Genomic DNA, 22,000 nt, shown 5'->3' on the forward strand with positions numbered 1-22,000 from the left:
AACCCTTCTCCAAGGCTTACCCCAAACAATTGTTCTGTAACATTGCTTTTCATCGGTTCTACTTCTTCCAATATGAAAACTCCATCATATCTATGAGTTGTTGACATTTTAACAATGTCCATGGATGCTGTCTAAGAAATTTCATATCTAATGGTAGTAGCAACACGTATGTTGTTTATTCTTCCACCAAGAGTGGGTGCCTCGCAGCATATGACAGTGGTGCAATGTGACACTTCCATCCAAAGATCAACTGCTACATCCACCAATTAACTAATACTAGGATCACTTAATACATTGATATATATATATATATATATATATATATATATATATATATATATATATATATATATATATATATATATATATATATATATATATATACACACCTCATTAAATTAAAGTTACCAAAACTCAAAAGGCAGGGTAACAAAAATTGCACATGTTTCAGCTCTTTTAAGTCAGAATCTGGGGCAGTAGACATGGCCAAGGATTCTTCTTCAATTTATTCCACTGTTGAGATACTGCAAATAAATAAATAAATAAACAGGTCACGCGACTTTATGCCTCAGTAAAAAAAAAAATCAAATTTCAGTCAATCCATGAACAGTTACTCTGAAAGATATGTTACACTGAAGATTGAAAGAAAAGATTTTAGCGAAAAAAAAAAAAGATTGAAAGAAAAGACAGAAAAAAAAACTTGACAAAAAAGATGACAAAAGTACAAATGCATGATAGCCAAATAACAAGACCTCTAGAAGGCTACCAAGAGATAAGCTAAAGCCAAATGTTCGTCATCTGAGGGTAATCCTCCACCACAGAAGGGGAAAGTTTATCTGTTACAACCCACAAAAATCAGAGTTTTGTTGGGACAAAATCTATGCATCACCAAAACCCTTTTATTTTATGAGAAATATGATATGGATGCCACCACCAAGGTTTGAATACTGGGCATCTCACAAATGGAGAGGAATGCCAACCAGCTGAGCTAAGGTTGGTTGGCTCACAATCAGTTAATATCATGGTATGCTAGACCAGTCCATACTGGCCGGTACAGGCCGTACCGGACTGGTCCGGTTTCTGACCGGTCTAGTTCAAGCATGGAAAAAGAGCCGAAACCGAGCGATACAAGCCCGGTATCAGTGACCGTTTCACATTGGTACCCGCCCTTGGCACCTGCACGAGCTAGGAATCGCGCCTGCGCGCGTATGCACGCGTTTTTTCGTGTGCGCTGCGCGTTGGCCGGTTCAGTACTGGTTCAAACCGGTCCAAGCTGGAATCCTACCGGTCCGGTAGGCGATCGGTATGCCTACCGATACCAATACAACATACCTTGGTTAATATCACTTGCAGAATGATGCGATTGATAAAAAGCTAAATACAGAGCTATAAAGAGGACAAAGTATGTCAACTGAAAAAAAAAATAATATTAAGACCTCATCTTGTCTCCCAAATGAGAGCTTGATATAGAAACCATAACATAGAAATAAACAATAAAAGGGAAATAGATTTGAGTGGTGAAGATATGTTTGGTAGTGTAGCTCATTATCAAAACTAACGTTTCAAAGGCAGGTTTTTCTCATGTACCATCAATAAAGAAGCTTTTATTTATGTAGGAAGTTAAATCTGCCTAATAAAAATGGAAGAAAACAAAATGAAGCATCAAGCATATTGATCATTACAATCCACAAACAGACACGAACATATCATGCAAACAACAAAAAGAAGTAAACTGCTATGTGCATTACTATTATGATAACTATGCTTTGGATGGTAACACCTAGTGTGCTTTATGGATGCCTAGTTAAGCTACCTACATTATCATATCCAGCTTCAGCGAGCAGGGTGATCAACAATCATTTGATTCACAACCATTACAGCGGTTACACTGCTTGGAGATCTCATTGCTTCATCTATCCTCACCATGGACTTGAATGAGGCTCTCAGATGTATGCATTTCAGTTGGAAGTATAGGGCCATTAGCATCTCTCTTATAGGTTTTTCTCAACAGCAAGGTAATTGTACTTATCATATTGTTGCATACATCATCATCATCATCATCATCCAAGCTATTTTCTTGAAAAAATTGTGTTAGTTATAAAGCATAACTCAAAGTCGACAAGCCTCCCCATAGAGATCAATATAATTTTAGAACTTGTTATAAACCTAATATTGCCTATTTAAGAGTTGGAGAAGCTTAGGCAAGAAGGGCATGCCACAAACAGAAAAGGCCAGCTGGTGGGTAGAAAACTAACCTATACGTGACACCAAGTCCCATATATTGTGTCAAAGTATATAGGTAGGATTAATGTCTTACTAATGGATATATTTTTGCATTTAAACCTTGCTTCTTGAATATCAATTTATATTTAGATATAGTTCGATAAAAATGTGAAATCAATCATGATGATCACCCAAAAACCCATAATAAGTGATACTTAAGATTTGAGTAATAGATTAGAATTTTTTTGACATTATAAAAAACTAATGTTCTTTGACAAGATTTTTCTTGTCTGAATGATGAGATTCGTGCCCCTACAATCTTTCTTACTAGTGCAACCTCGTCAAGGCTTGCTCAGCAACTTGCCGAGAATTCTCTTTCCCACATACAAGAGTTCTGAGCCTCAACTCATCTTTCAAGTTTTCCATCAGAAGTTGTACAAAAAAAATCTCCAACTAATATATGACACAACCATTGGTATAGTTCATGTGGGATGTTGTTTCTAGTTATTTTCTAGTGCTTACCTTTCTAATGGAGAGGTCCTAGCCATTAATGAATGACCAGAGAAGCAAATTCACAAGGTTTATACCCATGATAATTCAGCTAGGGGAACATTCTGGAATATGGGAAATGCTGCAAATGTGTGGAAAGAATGCTTAAAAATATAAAAGAAATAAAAAATTTATACTCACATGTAAGCATCAATAACAAATAACAGATAATTATGGAGATAAATGAAACAACATCAGCTAATCACTATTCCAATTTTTTTTTTTTATCCATGAACATTTGATATATGTGAAATAACTGATTATTAAAAAACTTTTGCAATAACTCAACGCATGAAAACTTCATAAATTATTTGAATATCCTCAAGACTACTGTATCCATGTGGTAATTGTCTGACTGATTTATTAGGAAAACTCCAGATAGTTGGTATTATCTATTGGTCTGAAAATGAGACATCATCAGCCTGACTGGGTACAACTTTACCATCGTATTCTGAAAGAGACTCTACATGACTTCATCAAAGTCTTTTCCAAGAGTTTGGTGGAAGTCACTTCTTGCTCGAAAATAGGAAGCATGATTAACTACAGTTCAAATACTCTAGCTTTGGTTCAGAATTCAAATATAAACATAATCGGAACTTTTATATATTGTATATGCCATTCTTTTTTCTCACACTAGATGAATTTTTTACTTGTAAAGTTCTTATCCTTACAACATAGAATACAATATCAGAGATGGTGGATCATAATCCTTATCATACAAAAGAAATTGGATTAGATAGATGGTAAGCTTGCAAATAAGACTCCTATAGTAGTACAACATTTTTGAGCTTTAATATATCAGAATATGATGTTCTTGTAGGTGGTGAAGATTGGCTAATTATGTTATTCAGAAGTTCCACATACATAGGCAGTTCATCATTGAGTACAAGTATATTAGCCTATATCATTATCGTGATGCATTTCAATTCAACAACAAACACATGCAATCACAGAATGAATATATAATGCAAATCAGTGGCAGCACATCATGATCAATGAGTTGGATTTATGATCAAAGGCAAGCAGCAGTAAGCACCGCAATTTGTCCTTCATCAAAAGCAGTTGAAGTAAATCTATAAGGATTCTGATGCCAAGAGCAAAACCATTTAATAACTCTGTAAATTAGCTTTCAAGCGCATCAAGAATAATTCAAAAGAGAAATGTGGATCAAATACCTGAAAGTCATGTAGTGGTCCATTTCTTAGTATATTTTATTTCATCTTGTTTGGGTAGGACACAACTTATTATAGGAGCATACAGTGACATCTAATAAGATGCTTTAGGTAGTTCTCAGCCCAGCAGGATTAGATGGATTGTAATCCACTGGTCTAAAATTTTTAAGATTTACTATTTTCATCTCTTTGAATGATTGGTTCAGGATTTATAAAGCTAAGATTTCAAACAGCTAGGACAAAGCCTAACAGTTATGGTTATGCAACACTCTTCTCCTCTTCAAAGGGAGCATTGTAAGGTTGATGATGTTTAATATCTTTTTAATTGAATTGCATGTATCTTTTTAAAGCTTTTACGTGAATTGTGTAGTCCATCATTAGGTGAGAATTTGAGATTGAGGAGACCACAGTCGTTTCACTCTCTTCTTCTTTATACCCTAATTTATCTTCTAACTTTCCTCTGGTTTCTTACTGTCATTTGGTGACGAAGCCTTGCTTATCTTTATATTATTGGGCATTAGAACAGGTTCATTTAGCATGCATCATCTGAATGTAAAGCAAATCTGTTTTTTTCATGTTTGTGTGAAGCTTTTTTTTTGTACTAAATACAACTAAGAGGCGGAACCTAATAAATTTGCAACATCAAAATCAAGAATCGCCGAACCGGTATCGGTAGGCATATCGGTCAGCCACCAGACCGGTTCGAACCGATATCAAACCGGTACCACTGGTTCGGCCTCCAAAAGCCCAAAAAAAATTGGCCTAGTTAGTACCGGCTGGTATGAAAACCGGTACGGGTCGATTCAGACCGGTTCGGACTGGTACGGGCATGTACCGTTTTTTAACACCGAACCTGACCGGTCAGAGACTGGACCGGTTCGGTACGGACGGAACCGGCCGGTGCGGGCCAGTTCAGCATTTCTTGGTCAAATACAATCAAGAGTTTTAAGTTGTTAAATGTACCTTTCCTCCTCAATACATAAGACAGAAAAATGTTTAAGAAGATAAATGTAAAGCGTATAAAGATTGTTTTGATGTGATTGAAAGAAATTGCTAGCTTTATGACTCATGATCCTATAACGAAATCTTCTCAAGGGAAGTAATACGGGTTCAAAATATTGTCTAGAGTTTTACAATATTCCTGGCACATTTTTCTGGTGGTCCATCTGCCTCAACCAAAAGAAAGCTTTTTCCCCTAGTCCATTCCAATTTCTTATATTAAACGTAATACTATAATTCCTCTTTCACCTATGGTTTGTGTTTTTCATTTCTCTCCAATCTTTACCACTTTCCATGAACCAAACCCATAAAATAGACAGCTCTGCAACTCTTGCAACATATGAGGATACCTCTCACCAACCTCTCATAAGCCCCAGCCACACCATGCTAAACATGACGAACATTTGTCCTTTCAAAACCCTAGATCAAGTCAAGATTAGTTTTACTAATGCCAGCAATCATTAAAGATGATCTGCTAAGGCCTAAGTGAGGATGAAATGAGCATAAAAATCAGCCATGAAGTGCCTTGATCATCATTCGGATCAATGGGGGGCTCAAGTTGCCAGATCAGCAAGTGATCAAGCTATTTCAGAACTCATCAAGTTGCTAGACCCATCAACAGAGTGTAATGCAGGATCAGAAGCATCAAATGGTCAGTTAGGTCCAGCAAAGGAGGATGTGTGCCCTCAAAATCTTTGAGGAGAGGGACTTTAAGCAAAATTTTAGTGTTTTGAGTCTTATTTAAGCTCTGGACTCCCCAACTTATATACAATGCCTTTTCTTTCTTTTTGCCTATTTGTACCTTAAAAGTTTTAGGTGTAGTGGAATTTTAGATCACTTAAGAATCGTCTATGGAGTCAAATTATGTCCTAAGAGTCCTACAGTAACAACTAACAATAGGTAAGATGGGGTTTCTTTTAAAACTGGGCAATAGTTTCTTAGAGTCTCTTTAAATAGAAGTCCATATGGAGTAAAATATTTTTAAAGGTTATTGGAGATTGTAAGAAAATAAAGAAGCCAAGATTTAGTTAATACCCCCCCCCCCCCCCCAACCAAAAAAACCCTTTTTGCCTATATCATTTTTCCTTCATTATTATTTCCCGCTGCTACTGTCTCTTACTTTTTGTTTATTGCACAGCAGATCAGTTTCATACATAATTCAGGCCTCATCTAAATCAAGACCTTTTTTTACTTAATTTTGATCCTACAGGAACCTTAGAGATCTTTTCTTTTTCCTTTCTTTTTATGAGAATTAGACGGGGATACCACCACCCGGATTCAAAATCCAGGACCTTTCCCATGTCGAAAGGGATGCTACCAGCTGAGAGTCCAAATGGCTAGCAACAAGATCTTTACCCTCATTCTTTAAGACTTTTTACTCACTAGTTTCATAAAACCCGCACTTTATTGTAAAATTTTGCAGAATTGTTTCCCTGTTACCTGAAATTAAATTTTTGATCAGAAGAGAATCAAGTCCAAGTCCTAAACCTCTAAATTAATCTTCTTAGTATCTACCCCCTTCTCCAAACTCTAGGGCAGACAGGAAAGCTTCCCTATTTCCTATACTTCATAAAATTGTCTGTTTCCATGCTGTACCATAATAATGGACAGCAAGTGAACTTAATCCTAGGATTCTATACCTAAGGGTCCATTATAGGATCCATTAATTGACTTAATGTCTTGCTTATTAAGCAATATTTGCATATCATCTCATCGATAAACCATGGTCGACATATGTGAGTATCGGGCCGCCAGATGGGCCGACCTGGACCAAAGTCGGCAGCCCATCTGGAGGCCACTATCCGTTGTTTCAAGGGGAGGGAAGAAGTGGATATACGGTGTTCAGTCGTCAAACCCTCCAGAACCCACCCTTCTATTAACTGAACCCAAGTCACTGTTCCTCCCTCACTATTCTCCTCCTTCCTCAGAGGTCGGGCTCCCCGTCGGTGATGCCGGAGAAGGTGCACGCGGACTCCTCCCTGGAACTAGGTGAGCCTCTCGTTTCTTTTTTTTTCCGTAGCCTTCTTCCCTCCCGGTTTTCTCAGAATAACAGAGAGAGAAAGAAAGAAGGAAAGCAAGCAAGAAAGAGAGAAAGAAAGAGGGAAAGGGGAAGAAGGGAAGGCTCACTTTGTGCGGTCGCGAGCGTCGCCGGCGCCGCTGACCCTGGTCGTGAACACTGCGACGCTGCAGCCCGGCTGTGAGCGCCGCAGGCTCGGCCGGGGTCATCCCGCGGCGCCGCCGGTTTCTTCTGGTGTGTCTCCCCTCCGCGGGAGAAGAGAGGGCCACCACAGGCGCCGCCGGCCTCAGCCTGCCCTCCCGAGAGCTCCATCGCCCCTCCTCCCAAGCTCCGGCGTGAGAAGAGTGGGAAGGTGAGAGGAAGAAGAGAAGAGAGGAGGAAGGAGGATGCTTCGGGAAAGAAAAAGGAAGAAGAGAAGAGGAGGAGGAGAAGAAAAGAGAGGGAGAGAGCTACGGGAAGAAGAAAAAAGAAGGAAAAGAGGATGCTTCGGGAAGAAGAAAAAAGAAGGGAAAAAAAAAGGAAAACAGGGAAGCTTCGGGAAGAAACAGGAAGAAGGAAAGAAATAGAAAAGAAAAAGAAGAAAAAGAGAAAGCAAAGAGAAAGAGAAGAAAAAAGAAAAGAAAATAAAAAGAAGAAAAAGGAAAGAGAAAGAGAAGAAAAAAAAGAGAGAGAAGGCCCATCGTGGGCCGAACTGGGCCAAGCTTGGGCTCTATTCATTGCGGGCCCAACTTGGGCCGAGTTCAACCATGTTGGGCCCAGTTGGGGTCGTACCCCTTTGTGGGCCCAACTTGGGCCCACTTCAGCCTCGTTAAATCCTATTTGGGCCGTACCCATTATGGGCCCAACTTGGGCTCAGTTCAGTCGTGTAGGGCCCTATTGGGCCGTGTCCAATAGTATTTTAGGTTTTGCTTCGCCCTGAAATTAACAAAGAAATTAATTATATCTGAACAGGTGCAATTGATCCGTTTGTTTGAACTGGGATTTACGCAAGAAAAGGTAAGTAATTTAATACTTCAAAGTGTATCTTACAAAGTATTTGATAAAATAATTATTAGTGATTGAATCTTGAGTTATATTTTGTACCCAGCAAAATGGGTCATGCATGTTAAATATCATTTGAAATTTATGTTATATGTTATGAAATCTGAAAAATGTGACTGGGCAAATGATGAAAAATCTATTTTGTATACATATATGTATTCTCAGCGTGGCTATGATCTGGCCCTGCCAATGGGGATTATTCGTTGGCCCTGTCGACTTGTATCTGTGAGAGACCGGTTTCGAAACCGTATCACCGGTGATTAGAATAGTGATGTTTGGATACCATACCACCGGTGTTTAATAATAATGGTGTTTGGACACCGTACCACCGGTGTATAATAATAGTGGTGTTTGGCACTTTGTGCGACCCATGCCACTGGGTTTCGTGGCCGTAGCCTACATATGCTGGGATTTCCATATCAGAGTTTTTGTGAAAATGATGAGTTTTGAAAAGGAAAAAAAAATGTGCTTATCTGTGATTTAATTTTCAGTCATTATTTTGTGTTTTGATTAATTATCTGATATGCTTTGACCCCACTTTGGGGTATTATATTGCTTACTGGGCTAGTGTAGCTTATTATCCTATTTTATTTATTTTTTCAGATCCAGAAGCTTAATCGTATGGAATTGGGGAGTGCGATAGATTTTGAAAGTTTTTGCTAAAATTAGAATTTTGGTTAGTCAAACTAAAATATTTGAACTATGTTGATATATGCAAATTTTGGAAACTCTGTAAGATTGTTATGTATATATATGTATATATATAATGCTTAAGCAAATTTTAAGCATTTGTGATAGCTTTGATATGTTCCAGTGCCTTGCGCGCCTGTGCAGTCCGCCACACGGGCGTGCGGCGTCCGCCGCGCTCCGGGCTCGGGGCGTGACAGATTTGGTGGTATCAGAGCCTAGGTTTTAGGATTTCTAGGATCCGTTGGAAAGGTTGAGAGATGGGTAGGATTTAGACAAGAGGATAATATTATTTGCTTTTTGTTATAAATATATTAATTGAAGAAAATATTTTATTAATATTTGTTATAAATATATTAATTGAAGAAAAAAATTTATGTTAATCTCATCTTAAATTCTTAACTGCTAGGTAACCGTAAACAATATGGAGGATGAAAGAGAAATAAGGGTACCTTCCTCGAACCCTGATAGCCAATCAATTTCACAAACTATTCTACACTCCGTAGCAACCCAGGCAGACCTGGCAGGAGTGTACCAGTTAATGGCACAACTGCTTCAGCAACGGCAGCAGATGCAGTTGGCTGCCCAACCTGTATAGCCAATGGATTCCTATTACGAGAGATTCCGTAGGCTGAATCCACCGATGTTTAATGGTGGATCCGATCCCATGACAGCTGAGACCTGGATCCGGAAAATGGAGATGTATCAATTACTCCAATTTTCCGAGAAGGTAAAAGTCAGACTAGCTATCTTTATGCTAAGGGGGAATGTTGAGTTTTGGTGGTCTGCTATGGAGACAGCATATGAGGTCAACGGAATGACCTGGAGAGATTTTAAGAGGTTATTTTATGCTCAGTACTTTTCGGACTCAGTCAGGCAAATAAAGCAGAATGAGTTTTTCATTGCTGACTCAATCCGAGCATATGATTGTCTTGGATTATGCCAATAGGTTCAATGAGCTGGGCCGATTCTACCCCCAGTTCATGGAGGACGATACGAGTAGAGCCAATCGGTTTGAACAAGGGCTTAGATATGGGATCAAGTTCCGGACATCTTCACAGTTAATTACCAGCTATAGGGATATTTTGGACGGAGCCTTGAAAGTGGAGGCTGAATTGAAAAGATCTGATAGATTAAGGGCTAACCCGATGAGATCTAGATTAGCTAGAAGTCAGAGTGGCAGGCCATGGGATTTCAGGGACACTCCAATTCAGAAGAAGCCCAGGGCCCGCACTTACTCTGGCAGATCCCATAGTGGGCCCTATCGGAGGAGAGCGAGGGCATGTTATAGTTGTGGGCGGACTGGACATCTGGTATGTGATTGCCCGAACAAGAGGAGGCATGAGCCCGGACCTCCTGTACCTGATGACCAGAGGCCAAGAAGCAATGCTCGAGTTTTGCACTGACCCACCAAGATGCCAGTGCCAATGACCGGGTGGTGACAGGTACATTACTAGTCAACTTGGTTGATGCCTCTATTTTGTTCGATTCTTGCTCTACGCATTCTTTTGTTTCAGTTAGTTTTTTTAGATAATTACACTGCATACCTGAAAAACTAGAAGAACCATTGCATGTTACTACACCCCTACAGAGAATAGTAATTGTTGACATTAGGTACAAGAATTGCATAATTCAAATAGGGGTAGGAGAGCTAGTGACAAATCTTATGCAACTTGACATGCAAGACTTTGCCATCATTTTGGGAATGGGCTAGATGTCGTACCACACTTATATTGACTGCTACAGTAAAAGAATGATATTCTAGATACTTGAAGAATCAGGGTTCTTCTTTCAAGGTGATGCACTCCTGCAATGTAGTTCATCATTGCATTTTATTTCTACCCGGAAAGCCATGAAGGCATTAAGAAAGGGGTGTAAGACTTATTTAGCCTGTGCAATGGGTACCCGAAAAGAGACCAAACTGGAAGATATTCCAGCAATAAGGAATACCCGGATGTTTTTCCAGATGGATTACCGGGATTACCCCCTAATCGAGAGGTCGAATTCTCCGTCGATCTCATGCCAGGAGTAGGACCTATTTCCAAAGCTCCTTATCGAATGGCCCTGTCGAGCTGAGGGAATTAAAGATCCAGCTACAAGAACTCCTGGACAAGATGTTTATCCAGCCTAGTGTATCTTCGTGGGAGAGCCTCTATCCTGTTTGTGAAAAAGAAAGAAGGGAGTAAGCAGCTGTGTATCGATTATCGAGAATTGGACAAGGTAACAATAAAGAACAAATATCTTCTGCCCCGGATTGATGAATCTTGTAAGGTGTATACGAATCACAAAAGTCTAAAATACCTCCTTACTCAGAAGGAACTCAATATGAGATAGAAAAGATGGTTATAGTTGATTAAAAAAAAAATTATGACTTGTCCATACACTATCATCCGGGAAAAAGCTAATGTTGTGGCAGATGCACTGAGCAGAAAAGCTTCTAGTAGTATTGCTGCTCTACTCACCTTCGAGAAAAGCTAATGTTGTGGTAGATGCATTGAGCAGAAAAGCTTCTGGTAGCATTGTTGCTCTACTCACCTCTGGAAAAAGCTAATGTTGTGGTAAATGCACTGGGTGGAAAAGCTTCTCGTAGTATTACTGCTCTACTCACATCTTAGAAGGAAATCTTAGAAGATTTAAGGAGAGCAGAAATCGGGGTATGTTGGCATGATCTTGATGCGCGTTTAGCAAATCTATATGTCCAACCTATCTTGATAGAGAGGATCAGGATTGCTCAAGCAGATGACCCTCAGTTGCAAAAGATTAGAAGTGACATTGAGACATGTTCTCAGTCAGAGTTCAGACTTCATGAGAATGGATCATTGAGATTCAGAAACAGAATTTGTATTTCAAATGACTGATTTAAAGAGAGAAATTGTACAGTTTGTAGCTCGGTGTTTGCCTTATCAGCAAGTTAAGGCAGAGCACCAGAGACCGGTAGGATTGTTGCGTTTCCTTTCAATTCCTAAATGGAAGTGGGAACACATTACAATGGATTTCGTCTCTGGATTGCCTCGTACTCCTAAGGGTTATGATGTTATATAGGTGATTGTAGACAGAACGACTAAGTCGGCATACTTATGGCATTCAAAGTGGGAATGACACTAGAAAAGTTTGCGGAGCTCTATATTGAGCAGATAGTGAGGTTGCATGGAATACCCATATCCATTGTTTCCGATAGGAACTCGCGGTGTGTATCTCACTTTTGGGGTAGTCTGCATAAAGCTTTGGGGACCACTCCCAGCTTTAGCACAACTTTCCACCCTCAGACCGATGGCCAGTCGGAAAGAACCATTCAGATCTTGGAGAATATGTTGAGGGCTTGTGGGATTGATATGAGAGGCTACGTGGGAACTGGAGGACAAGATGAAGGAAAAATATTCAGACCTTTTTGAAACCTAAGGTATGTTAAATTTCGAGGACGAAATTTTTTAAAAAGGAGGGGAGAATGTGAGTATCGGGCCGCCAGATGGGCCGACCTGGACTGAAGTCGGCAGCCCATCTGGAGGCCACTATCCGTTGTTTCGAGGAGAGGGAAGAAGTGGATGTACGGTGTTCAGTCGTCGAACCCTCCAGAACCCACCCTTCTATTAATTGAACCCATGTCATTGTTCCTCCCTCACTATTCTCCTTCCTCAGAGGCTGGGCTCTCCGTCGGTATCGCCGGAGAAGGTGCACACGGACTCCTCCCCGGAACTAGGTGACCCTCTCGTTTCTTTTTTTCCGTAGCCTTCTTCCCTTCCGGTTTTCTCAGAATAACAGAGAGAGAAAGAAAGAAGGAAAGCAAGCAAGAAAGAGAGAAAGAAAGAGGGAAAGGGGAAGAAGGGAAGGCTCACCGTGTGCGGCCGCGAGCGTCGCCGGCGCCGCTGACCCTAGCCGTGAACGTCGCGACGCTGCAGCCTGGCCGTGAGCACCGCGACCGTCGCAGGGAGCGGCCGCAGGCTCAGCCGCAGTCATCCCGTGACGCCGCCGGTTTCTTCCGGTGTGTCTCCCCTCTGCGAGAGAAGAGAGGGCCACCGCAGGCGCCGCCGGCCTCGGCCGGCCCTCCCGAGAGCTTCGTCGCCCCTCCTCCCAAGCTCCGGCGTGAGAAGAGTGGGAAGGTGAGAGGAAGAAGAGAAGAGAGGAGGAAGGAGGATGCTTCGGGAAAGAAAAAGGAAGAAGAGAGGAGGAGGAGAGGAAAAGAGAGGGAGAGAGCTACGGGAAGAAGAAAAAAGAAGGGAAAGAGGATGCTTCGGGAAGAAGAAAAGAAGAAGAAGAAGAAAAAAAAGGGAAATAGGGAAGCTTCGGGAAGAAACAAGAAGAAGGAAAGAAAGAGAAAAGAAAAAGAAGAAGAAAAAGAGAAAGCAAAGAGAAAGAGAAGAAAAAAGAAAAGAAGAAAAAGGAAAGAGAGAGAAGAAGAAAAAAAAGAAAGAGAGAAGGCCCATCGTGGGCCGAACTGGGCCAAGCTTGGGCTCTGTTCATTGCGGGCCCAACTTGGGCCTAGTTCAACCATGTTGGGCCCACTTGGGGTCGTAGCCCTTTATGGGCCGAACTTGGGCCCACTTCAGCCTTGTTGAACCCTATTTGGGCCGTATCCATTATGGGCCCAACTTAGGCTCAGTTCAGTCGTGTGGGGCTCTGTTGGGCCGTGTCCAATAGTCTTTTAGGTTTTGCTTCGCCCTGAAATTAACAAAAGAAATTAATTATATCTGAACAGGTGCAATTGATCCGTTTGTTTGAAGTGGGATTTACGCAAGAAAAGGTAAGTAATTTAATACTTCAAAGTGTATTTTTCAAAGTATTTGATAAAATAATTATTAGCGATTGAATCTTGAGATATATTTTGTGCCTAGCAAAATCGGCCATGCATGTTAAATATCATTTGAAATTTATGTTATATGTTATGAAATCTGAAAAATGTGACTGAGCAAATGATGAAAAATCTATTTTGTATACACGTATGTATTCTCAGCATGGCTATGATCTGGCCCCACCAATGGGGATTATTCGTTGGCCCTGTCGACTTGTATCTGTGAGAGACCGGTTTCGACACCGTACCACCAGTGATTAGAATAGTGGTGTTTGGACACCGTACCACCAGTGTTTAATAATAGTGGTGTTTGGATACCGTACCACCGGTGTATAATAGTGGTGTTTGGCACTTTGTGCGACCCATGCCACTGGGTTTCGTGGCCGTAGCCTACATATGCTGGGATTTCCATATCAGAGTTTTTGTGAAAATGATGATGAGTTTTGAAAAGAAAAAAAAAGTGCTTATCTGTGATTTAATTTTCAGTCATTATTTTGTGTGTTGATTAATTATCTGATATGCTTTGACCCCACTCTGGAGTATTATATTGCTTACTGGGCTAGTGTAGCTTATTATCCTATTTTATTTATTTTTTAGATCTAGAAGCTTAATCACACGGGATTGGAGAGTGCGATAGATTTTGGAAGTTTTTGCTAAAACTAAAATTTTGGTTAGTCAAACTAAAATATTTAAACTATGTTGATATATGCAAATTTTGAAAATTCCGTAAAATTGTTATGTATATATATGTATATATGTAATGCTTAAGCAAATTTTAAGCATTTGTGATAGCTTTGATATGTTCCGGTGCCTTGCGCGCCTGTGCGGTCCGCCGCGCGGGCGTGCGGCGTCTGCCGCACTCCGAGCTCGGGGCATGACAACATAAGCCAAGGTTTACCCTTAATAAGTGTTGGGCATTACAATCTTTTAAAAAAAAAAATCACAGAAATGCCACACAATTTCATTGATGGCGTGAAGATAAAAGAGTTGTGAAAAGATAAATCTAAACCATGGTTTACTCTTAATAAGCTGGGAACTACCATCCTTTTTTTTCTTTTGTGTGTCTGTGTGTGTCTTTTTTTTATTTTTTTGCCAATAGAACTACCCCATGTTTCATTGAAGGTTACGAGCAGAGAACCCCAATGCCGAAAAAGCCAACCGGCACCACTGTATCAAACAAAAAAAACCTAATAAGTGGGTCATTCAGACCAAAAGAGCCCTTGCTCAGAAACAAGAGAAACCTCAAAGAGAGTCACAAATAGATTAGCATTGGCTGGCCAGAGATGGTGACCAATATAACAGAAGCACGGAAAAAGGGAAATTCTAGACCTAGGTAAAATCATCATATTCCACAAAACTAAGAATTCCATCCCATGAGAGGAGGATTAGGACACAAGGTAAAGAGGAGCTCATCATTTTTGAGACAGAGATCAAAATAAACCGTGGATGATGATCTCAAAGAAAAAAGAGCTTAGGCTCATTTGGGGGTTGGACATGCACATTGGAAGGACAGAGGGAAGAGGAAAGTGATGACAGCTTTGCCTTGATCTGATGTGGCTGGTGACCTTGCCTTGATCCCCCTGCAGATGGCACATTTACCTTGACGTGCCAGTTGATCGTGGACGACCAGGGATGTGTTTTTTAGGAAAACTGTGGCATGGAGGTCAAAAAGGCTGGATGGGACATGTAAGAAGCAGAGGAACGGGAAGTGGGATTTGCTAACATTTAGAATTTGGGGAATTGAGTGTTTGCCGATTTGTTTTTTTGCTTTAGTTCAGTTATCTAGATATCTAAATCCAATATAGAGAATAACACTAAACCTATATGTGGATACAAATCCAAGAAATTTTATGGACTGTTATTTGGATCCATACTTGATTCTGGGCCGGATAGCATAATTTGTACTCATATTCGGCCCAGCTTGGATCCTGAACCAGATTGGAGCGGATATCATCCAAAATGTTTTTAGTCAAATCACTAACTCTCCAAGTAGGAATGTCGCTCATGACCAACAAGAAGATACATCAACGTTCACTTCCTCCTCTTAAGCATAACATTTTGATAAAATGATTCATATCTTATAACTAGTCCCTTGTCAAAAACTTTCTTGTGTCCCATTTTGCCTTTCAATGTAGGATGACCAAAGGATGATGCTCTGATACTAAAACTGATACAAGAAAGAACATGGAGAAAGATCTTTTATACTTTACAGTTTAAGAGATGTTTGGATAGCGAGAGCTGAGAAGTTTATTTGAATTATGAAGATCAGGTGTAGATTCTTGTTGAAGTCTTGAAGTAAACTAGAAAGGCCTTTGTTGGGAAACAAATTAAGAACAGGTATGGATAACAGGATTTTTATGATTCAGCTGGCTTACAATGCATGTTTTCTTACAGCATAGTGAACTGTGATTTGGGATGCCAAGTTGGTTAGAAAGTATAAGAATTCTGTTGGAACTTGAAATTTGGGTTAAGGTTACAGCAAATTGTTTAAAAGTAAACTATGACATACAAAAGGTTTCAAGCAAGGAGAAGAAAATGAGAAAAATAAACTACCAAATAGTCTGAACCTACTTCAGATCTAAGACAAGGGGAGTGCATTGATGTATCCAGCAAACAGGTTGCAAGCATGCCCTGAAGGCTACGAACCGAGCCCTGGATAAACTGTAATCAAACCAAGGAAAGACAGAAGGAGAAAAGGAGAAGAAATTTTGTTAATTTCAATAAAATGTGGCTTTTCACCACCTTATTTCTCCTTCAATATCTTCTTAAATCCTAATGTAGTCCTGTGGACAGTGAAAGAAATAAGAAGAAAAGATTGAATGATTGAAGAGCGAAAAACCAAAAAAAGAAAAAGCCTCTTGATCCATATGAGAGAGACAGTAAAGGCAGCTAGTTAGGAGGGAAACTTGCTCCCTTTTTCCTTCTCCTCCTCATTCCTTTCACCTATCATGTTTTCCCTTGTCTTCCTTTCCCGCTTTTTCTTCTCTTTTCCTTCCATTTCTCTCCTCCATTCTAAAAGGAATCAAAGGCCCCCTCAATCCACGAAAACAAGATGAGCGAGTCATTTACCCTCCTCTCATTCTCAAATTTGAGGCCAATGTGGATAAATTTTATGCTCCACAATTTATAAATTTGGACCACCTTAGCACCACAGGTCCATGATGATCTTTTAATTGCAACCTTTGGACCAGGAAAAAACCTAAAATCTTTACAAAATAAAAAAAGAAAATAAAACTCTAAAACAAGTACCCACTAAAAAATTCCAAAAAGGAAAGAAATAGCATATCCAAGTAGACACATAACAAGAAAGATTTTTACCCAAATAAATAAAGAAAAAGGACAAAAACATGCATAATTTGGATCAAGGACTGCCGTGCCGGAACTAGGGCCCGGACCGGTTGCCTAGCGGCACGGGTTGATAGGCCTCCTGTGCTATTCCGTGCTGGGCCCGTACCGACAAAGTAGAGGAGGTGGGGGAGAGGGAGAATGAGAGAGAGGAAAAGAAAAAAGGGGGAAAGAGGGAGGGAGAATGAGAGAGAGGAAAAGAGAGAAGGGTGAGAGGGAGGGAGAGAGGAGGGCAGCGGAGGCCGGCGAGGGTTGCGGAGGGCCGGCGAGCCGCACGGAGGATGCTTGCCGGCTTCACTTAAAAATCTCGAAATTAAAAAGGGGCCCCCTCCAAGACCCCTGTTTCGAACGAAACAGGAGAACCGAAGGCGGAGCCCCTCCTCCGTACAGCTCGTCGGCCCTTCGCCGGCTAGCCTCCAACTCCCTCTCTCTTCCTTCCTCTCCCACTCTCTCCCTCCCCCGCTCTCTCTTTCTTTTCCTCTCTTTCTTTCTCCTTTCCCTCCGCTCTCTTTTGGTTGCCGAAATCGTTTCGGTTTGCCGCCGGTACGGCTCGGTACGTCTCGAACCGAACGGTTCAGGACGGTTCCGCCGGCCATGGTTTGGATACTATGGAGCTCCATCTATAGAACTGTTTTGACCTTCATGTATGACTATAAGACTCTCCTAGCCCAACATAGGATTCGTATACACTAGTCTTTCTCAAAGTAGGATCGAAATCATCTCCACAAAAATAGAGAAAAAAAATAATCTAAAAATTATAGAGTATTGAAACTAAATTGCCAAGTTGCTCCTAAAAAACTTGAAACTTGCTAGCAAAAAGTGCTCTAGATTTCCCGACCTCTCTTATCTTTTAGACTATTTACCTCTCTTCCATAAGACCTGTACCCTCTTCTCACTTAAATTCATCAGCCTTGGAACCTATTCCACGAACCAATAAAGAAATGAGAAAGTGTGCATAGAAGTATGAATAAAATCATGGAAAGGAAATTTTAACAATATCGACTTACTAAGGAAAAGGGGCCATAACAAATATCAACACCTTGCAAATATACAAAGGAAAACATCGCACTCTACATTGTAAAACCAACGTAGCGAAATCCTTGAAACTTGAATGTAAGTGATGCCTACAGAAGTGAGCATAGAGTTTTGCATAACATAAAATCATCCCGGTTCCAGTGGTTAATGTTATGCTTTATCCCACCTTAAGAATATTTTAAAAGGTAAAGAAGAAAAGGTAATCTTTTCGAGAAAAGGTTAACACAATCACGCCCAAAGAAATCTTGGTCATGATTTAAAAAAAATCCTAGTTCTGTTCTACCCAAAGTTATTGCAAGTACAAAGTCCTGAATTTTAAATTTCAAAATAGTTAACCTTCAATTCTCCTAATAAGGATAGTGCTTGAGTTAGGAGTAGAACAAAATATGAAGGCTGAAATTGCATTCTTGTTCATTAGTCCTTTTCAAAATAAAAAGGATACTCTATGATTTCCATGAGAAAAGAAGCTTGCTGACCATGGTCCAATGACAAGGAAGCATACAGAACTGTTAATACATTTGTTCACAATCTTTTTTTTTTAATCAGCAACATTTAACCAGCTCTATGGTCAATCATATACTTAAATCCACTAACTTAGACTGTAAAGAGTAAAAAAAAAAGATGTGAACATGCTGAGGGATGAGGCAGCAACAAATTAACATACATTAAAGAAACTGCAAATATAAGAACAAAGACTAAAAACCAGTGAACCATAAATGAATAATATAATGAGTGCCAACCCAAGCCGTATGTGTGTCACGTCTATCACGTTTTTCAGCTTGACTTGATGAGCGAAGTAGGCTTTCCGGTCTTCCTGTACACCATTGAATAATAAGCCTCTTGCCAAGGATGTTCATGATAAATTGATTAAATAAAGGAAATGCAAATGAAGAACACTTCTGACTTAAGCAAGATCTCAAACGAATGCTTTTACCTATTTTGATAGTGGAGAAAATTCATCTCCATTAGGTGGCATCATGCACTCATCATCACCCTCCAAGCCAGCGGCTGCAGAAACAAGTGCAAGGGCATCCATTGGTCCGACAGTTGGTGATGCTAATAAAATTTAAAAAAACAAATCATAGTCAAAGATTAAAATAAATTAGAAAAGAACAAACTAGTTAGATCTGAACTGATGCCTTACCTTCAATTTCATCTTTTAGCCAATCCTGCGCACATATAATGCCTTGTACAATCATTGGGTCCATGGGACTCAGATACTGATTGAGCGTTCTAGCTTCACTGTCTAATGGAACAATTGACACAGGAATCGCCAAAATATCACGGGCCATTATAGAAAGGACAGGATATTTTGCTGCATTAAACTTCCACCAAGCTAAGATGTTAAAATTATCATCGAGACCTTCTTTCGAGGGATGAACAGATTCCTCCAAGTACATATCCATGTCAGATTTTGATGGTTGACTTGATGATGTCTCTTGAAGATACTGATCAAGTCCTCGACGTGTATCAGATAGTGTAATGCGATAGGATGTTTTAGATTCTCCCCCAGTTCCACTCTCAGAACTAGTGTAGCCACTAGTATTTCCTACATAGCAGAGGAGTGCTTGATTTTTCGAAGAATTAGCTGATTGAACTGCATATTCATTGTAAAGATTTATAAAACAGTTACGAATATTATCAATCCTTGCCTTGGCTTCATATGGATCGCTATAGATCAGCTTGAAGTAGTACTCGATAGACTTCATCTTGTATCTAGGATCTAAAATAGAAGCAATTGCCATTATTATTCGAGTCAAGTCCCAATATTGTTCAAATTTCTCAAGCATTTGCGCAGCCATTGACGCAACAATGGAATGTGGGCTCATGCACCAGGTCTTCATGAGCAAATGAATACCACATATATCATTGAAATAAAGATTGGCAGTTGGAACTCTCGTGGCTGAGAACTTCTCTATAACATGGTACAGCACCTCCAGACATTCAGTGACAGCTTTAGCATCAGTCCAGGCCTTGGAAGATAGAAAGTCTGTGAAATCAGTATCCCATTCTGCCAGACAAGGGAAAGCATCTTGATATTGGCATGCAGTTTCAAGCATCAAATAAGTAGAGACCCAGCTAGTTGGATCATCAAGAACTAATGGCTTCTCTGGGGCTCCCACTTGCTTTGCTGCCTTCTGAAATTTTATGCTTCTTTCCTGTGAGGATTTCACATATTGCACACTATTCCGGACTCTATCAGTTACCTCGCGTGCCAGTTCCATACTTTCTTGGACCATGAGATTCAGAACATGTGCACAGGAATGCACACAGAATAGATCACCATTAGAAAGAAGGAAACCTTTTGGCCGAAGAGATTTGAGCAGCTCTCTTGTCACTATATCACTGGTGCTACAACTATCTAAGACTATGCTACCTAATTTTCTATCAATATTCCACACTCGCAGCTTCTCCGCAATGGATTTACTAATTTCTTCCCCAGTCAATGGAGCTTCAATGGGTACAAAGTTGAGAATCTTCTTCTTAAGCTTCCCCTCATCATCCACATAGTGGCCCGTCATGCAGACATATTCCAGACCCTCGCCCGATCTCCACATGTCAACCGTAAGACTCACTCGACAAAGAAGCTTGTCAAGCGACTCATGCAGCCTAAGCCTCGCATTCTCGTAGATCTTCATGCACTCTGCTTTCACCGCGTCATAAGACGGCAACTTAAACTGCGGCTGAAGGTTTCTCACAAACGTTCTGAAGCCGACGTGATGAACGATGGAGAAAGGATAGCCATGCAGAACGATCATGCGGGCAAGATCCTGCCGACTCAATTCTTGGTCATACTGAGGGTGCTCCAGACCCGGGGCGCCGTCATTCTTCGCATCGGTCGACTTAAGGACCAGCCGCCGGACGACCAGCTTCTTCCTCTTTATTCGCTTGCTGGACATACAAATTCCCAGATGGTTCTTCAGATGCGTGGTCCCGCTCCGACTGCTCGCAGTCAGCTGCTTCTTGCAGTGATTGCAGATGGCGACGAAACTACCGTCGGCCTTCCGCTCCTTGGTGAAATCATTCCAGACGAGCGACCTCAGCTTTCTTGATCGAGGATTGTGCGGTCCGGTGGCGTCGGTGTTACCAGTTCCCTCCATCTCGGTGGATTGCGACATAACTGGATCATGAGACAATCATCGATGAAACCGAAAGAAAGCCCATTCCATTTCAATCAAATGCCTGCTCCGGATTCGATGATGCAAATAATTTACCTTACATGGAACGCTGCCCTCCAAAAACTATTTGCCCGATCCACTGCATTTCATTCAAATAAAAAAGCTGAACATTTTTTCTGAAAAAATATTCGTTTCTTCATCGGCGGAAATTTAAAAGAGAAAAAAAAAAAGGAGGAAAATCTAAGCCCCTAGGGAGCACAATGGGTTTATTTCGGCCCAGTTCAAGAAAATCCTAGGAATGAATTTAAATCCGAAACCCTAGCAGAAATCATCAAAGAACATCTCTAGAACCCCAGCAGAAGGGTACTAGAGAAGAAAATTTAGAAGAGAGATCGTGAGAGGAGGGTGGTCTGGGATCAGGGTTCTGTTTGAGAGGGGGATCGAGAAGGGGGGGAGAAGAGAATGGAAATCTAGGAGAGAAGGGTCGGGGTTGCGTTATCGGACTCACCTTCCCCGGCACGTGATGTGAGGGGCCGGCGGGGTTATCTGGAGAAGAAGAATCCGCGGATCCGCTCCGCAGCCTCAGCGCGCCTCTCGGTGTTTAGCAGCAGAGAGAGAGAGGAGGGCCGTCCCATCCACCCGCTCCGGTTTATCTTCATCCGCATCTAAACGGGTTGGATTCGACAGACGTATCCGATTCAAATCCGATCTGCTTGCTGGATTTGATTTGGATTTCGGTTCCTGGTCTAACAAGGAAAACTCGACAGCCAGCCTGCTCCTACGGTTTGGATTCTTTATCCTTGTTGGATTTGATTTGGGTTTTGGATCCTGGTCAAACAAAGAAAACTTGGCGTTGAGTCCTCGCTTGATTGTTAATTTATGATTAGTCCAGGGGACTTGGCATATTATGTTTAGTCCCTTACAAAAAATAAACTCTGATTTCTCTTTCATACCCATTTTCTTCTTTTTGATAATGAAAAAAATTAAGCCACTCTAAAACAAATGTACCTAAATACATCTATCCAAG

The 22,000-nt window shown here is 40.8% G+C and overlaps 1 protein-coding gene across 8 annotated transcripts; it reads right to left on the reverse strand.

Annotated features, from left to right (window-relative positions):
- Positions 1 to 385: 385 nt before the first annotated feature.
- Positions 386 to 21,738, reverse strand: LOC103708181 (zinc finger BED domain-containing protein RICESLEEPER 2-like). Of its 8 annotated transcripts, none has more exons than XM_088703445.2 (6): positions 21,482 to 21,738; positions 21,070 to 21,112; positions 18,999 to 20,975; positions 18,789 to 18,910; positions 18,595 to 18,668; positions 386 to 524 (listed from the first exon to the last, which is right to left on the reverse strand). In XM_088703445.2, exons 3-4 carry the CDS (start codon positions 20,971 to 20,973, stop codon positions 18,789 to 18,791), a joined length of 2,097 nt encoding a protein of 698 aa, XP_088559571.1. In that variant the 5' UTR covers positions 20,974 to 20,975; positions 21,070 to 21,112; positions 21,482 to 21,738; the 3' UTR covers positions 386 to 524; positions 18,595 to 18,668. The 8 variants fall into 8 exon arrangements, with proteins under 8 accessions (XP_088559571.1, XP_088559577.1, XP_088559585.1 ...); XM_088703451.2 differs by having other exon boundaries at positions 18,999 to 20,959; positions 21,482 to 21,623; XM_088703459.2 differs by having other exon boundaries at positions 18,595 to 18,664; positions 18,789 to 18,862; positions 21,482 to 21,623.
- Between the last annotated feature and the right edge of the window lie 262 nt (positions 21,739 to 22,000).

The sequence above is a fragment of the Phoenix dactylifera genome, chromosome 1 (assembly GCF_051530095.1).
Source record: "Phoenix dactylifera cultivar Ajwa chromosome 1, Ajwa_hap1_PhDact_Kaust_v1.1, whole genome shotgun sequence".
NCBI classification, from domain to species: Eukaryota; Viridiplantae; Streptophyta; class Magnoliopsida; order Arecales; family Arecaceae; genus Phoenix; species Phoenix dactylifera.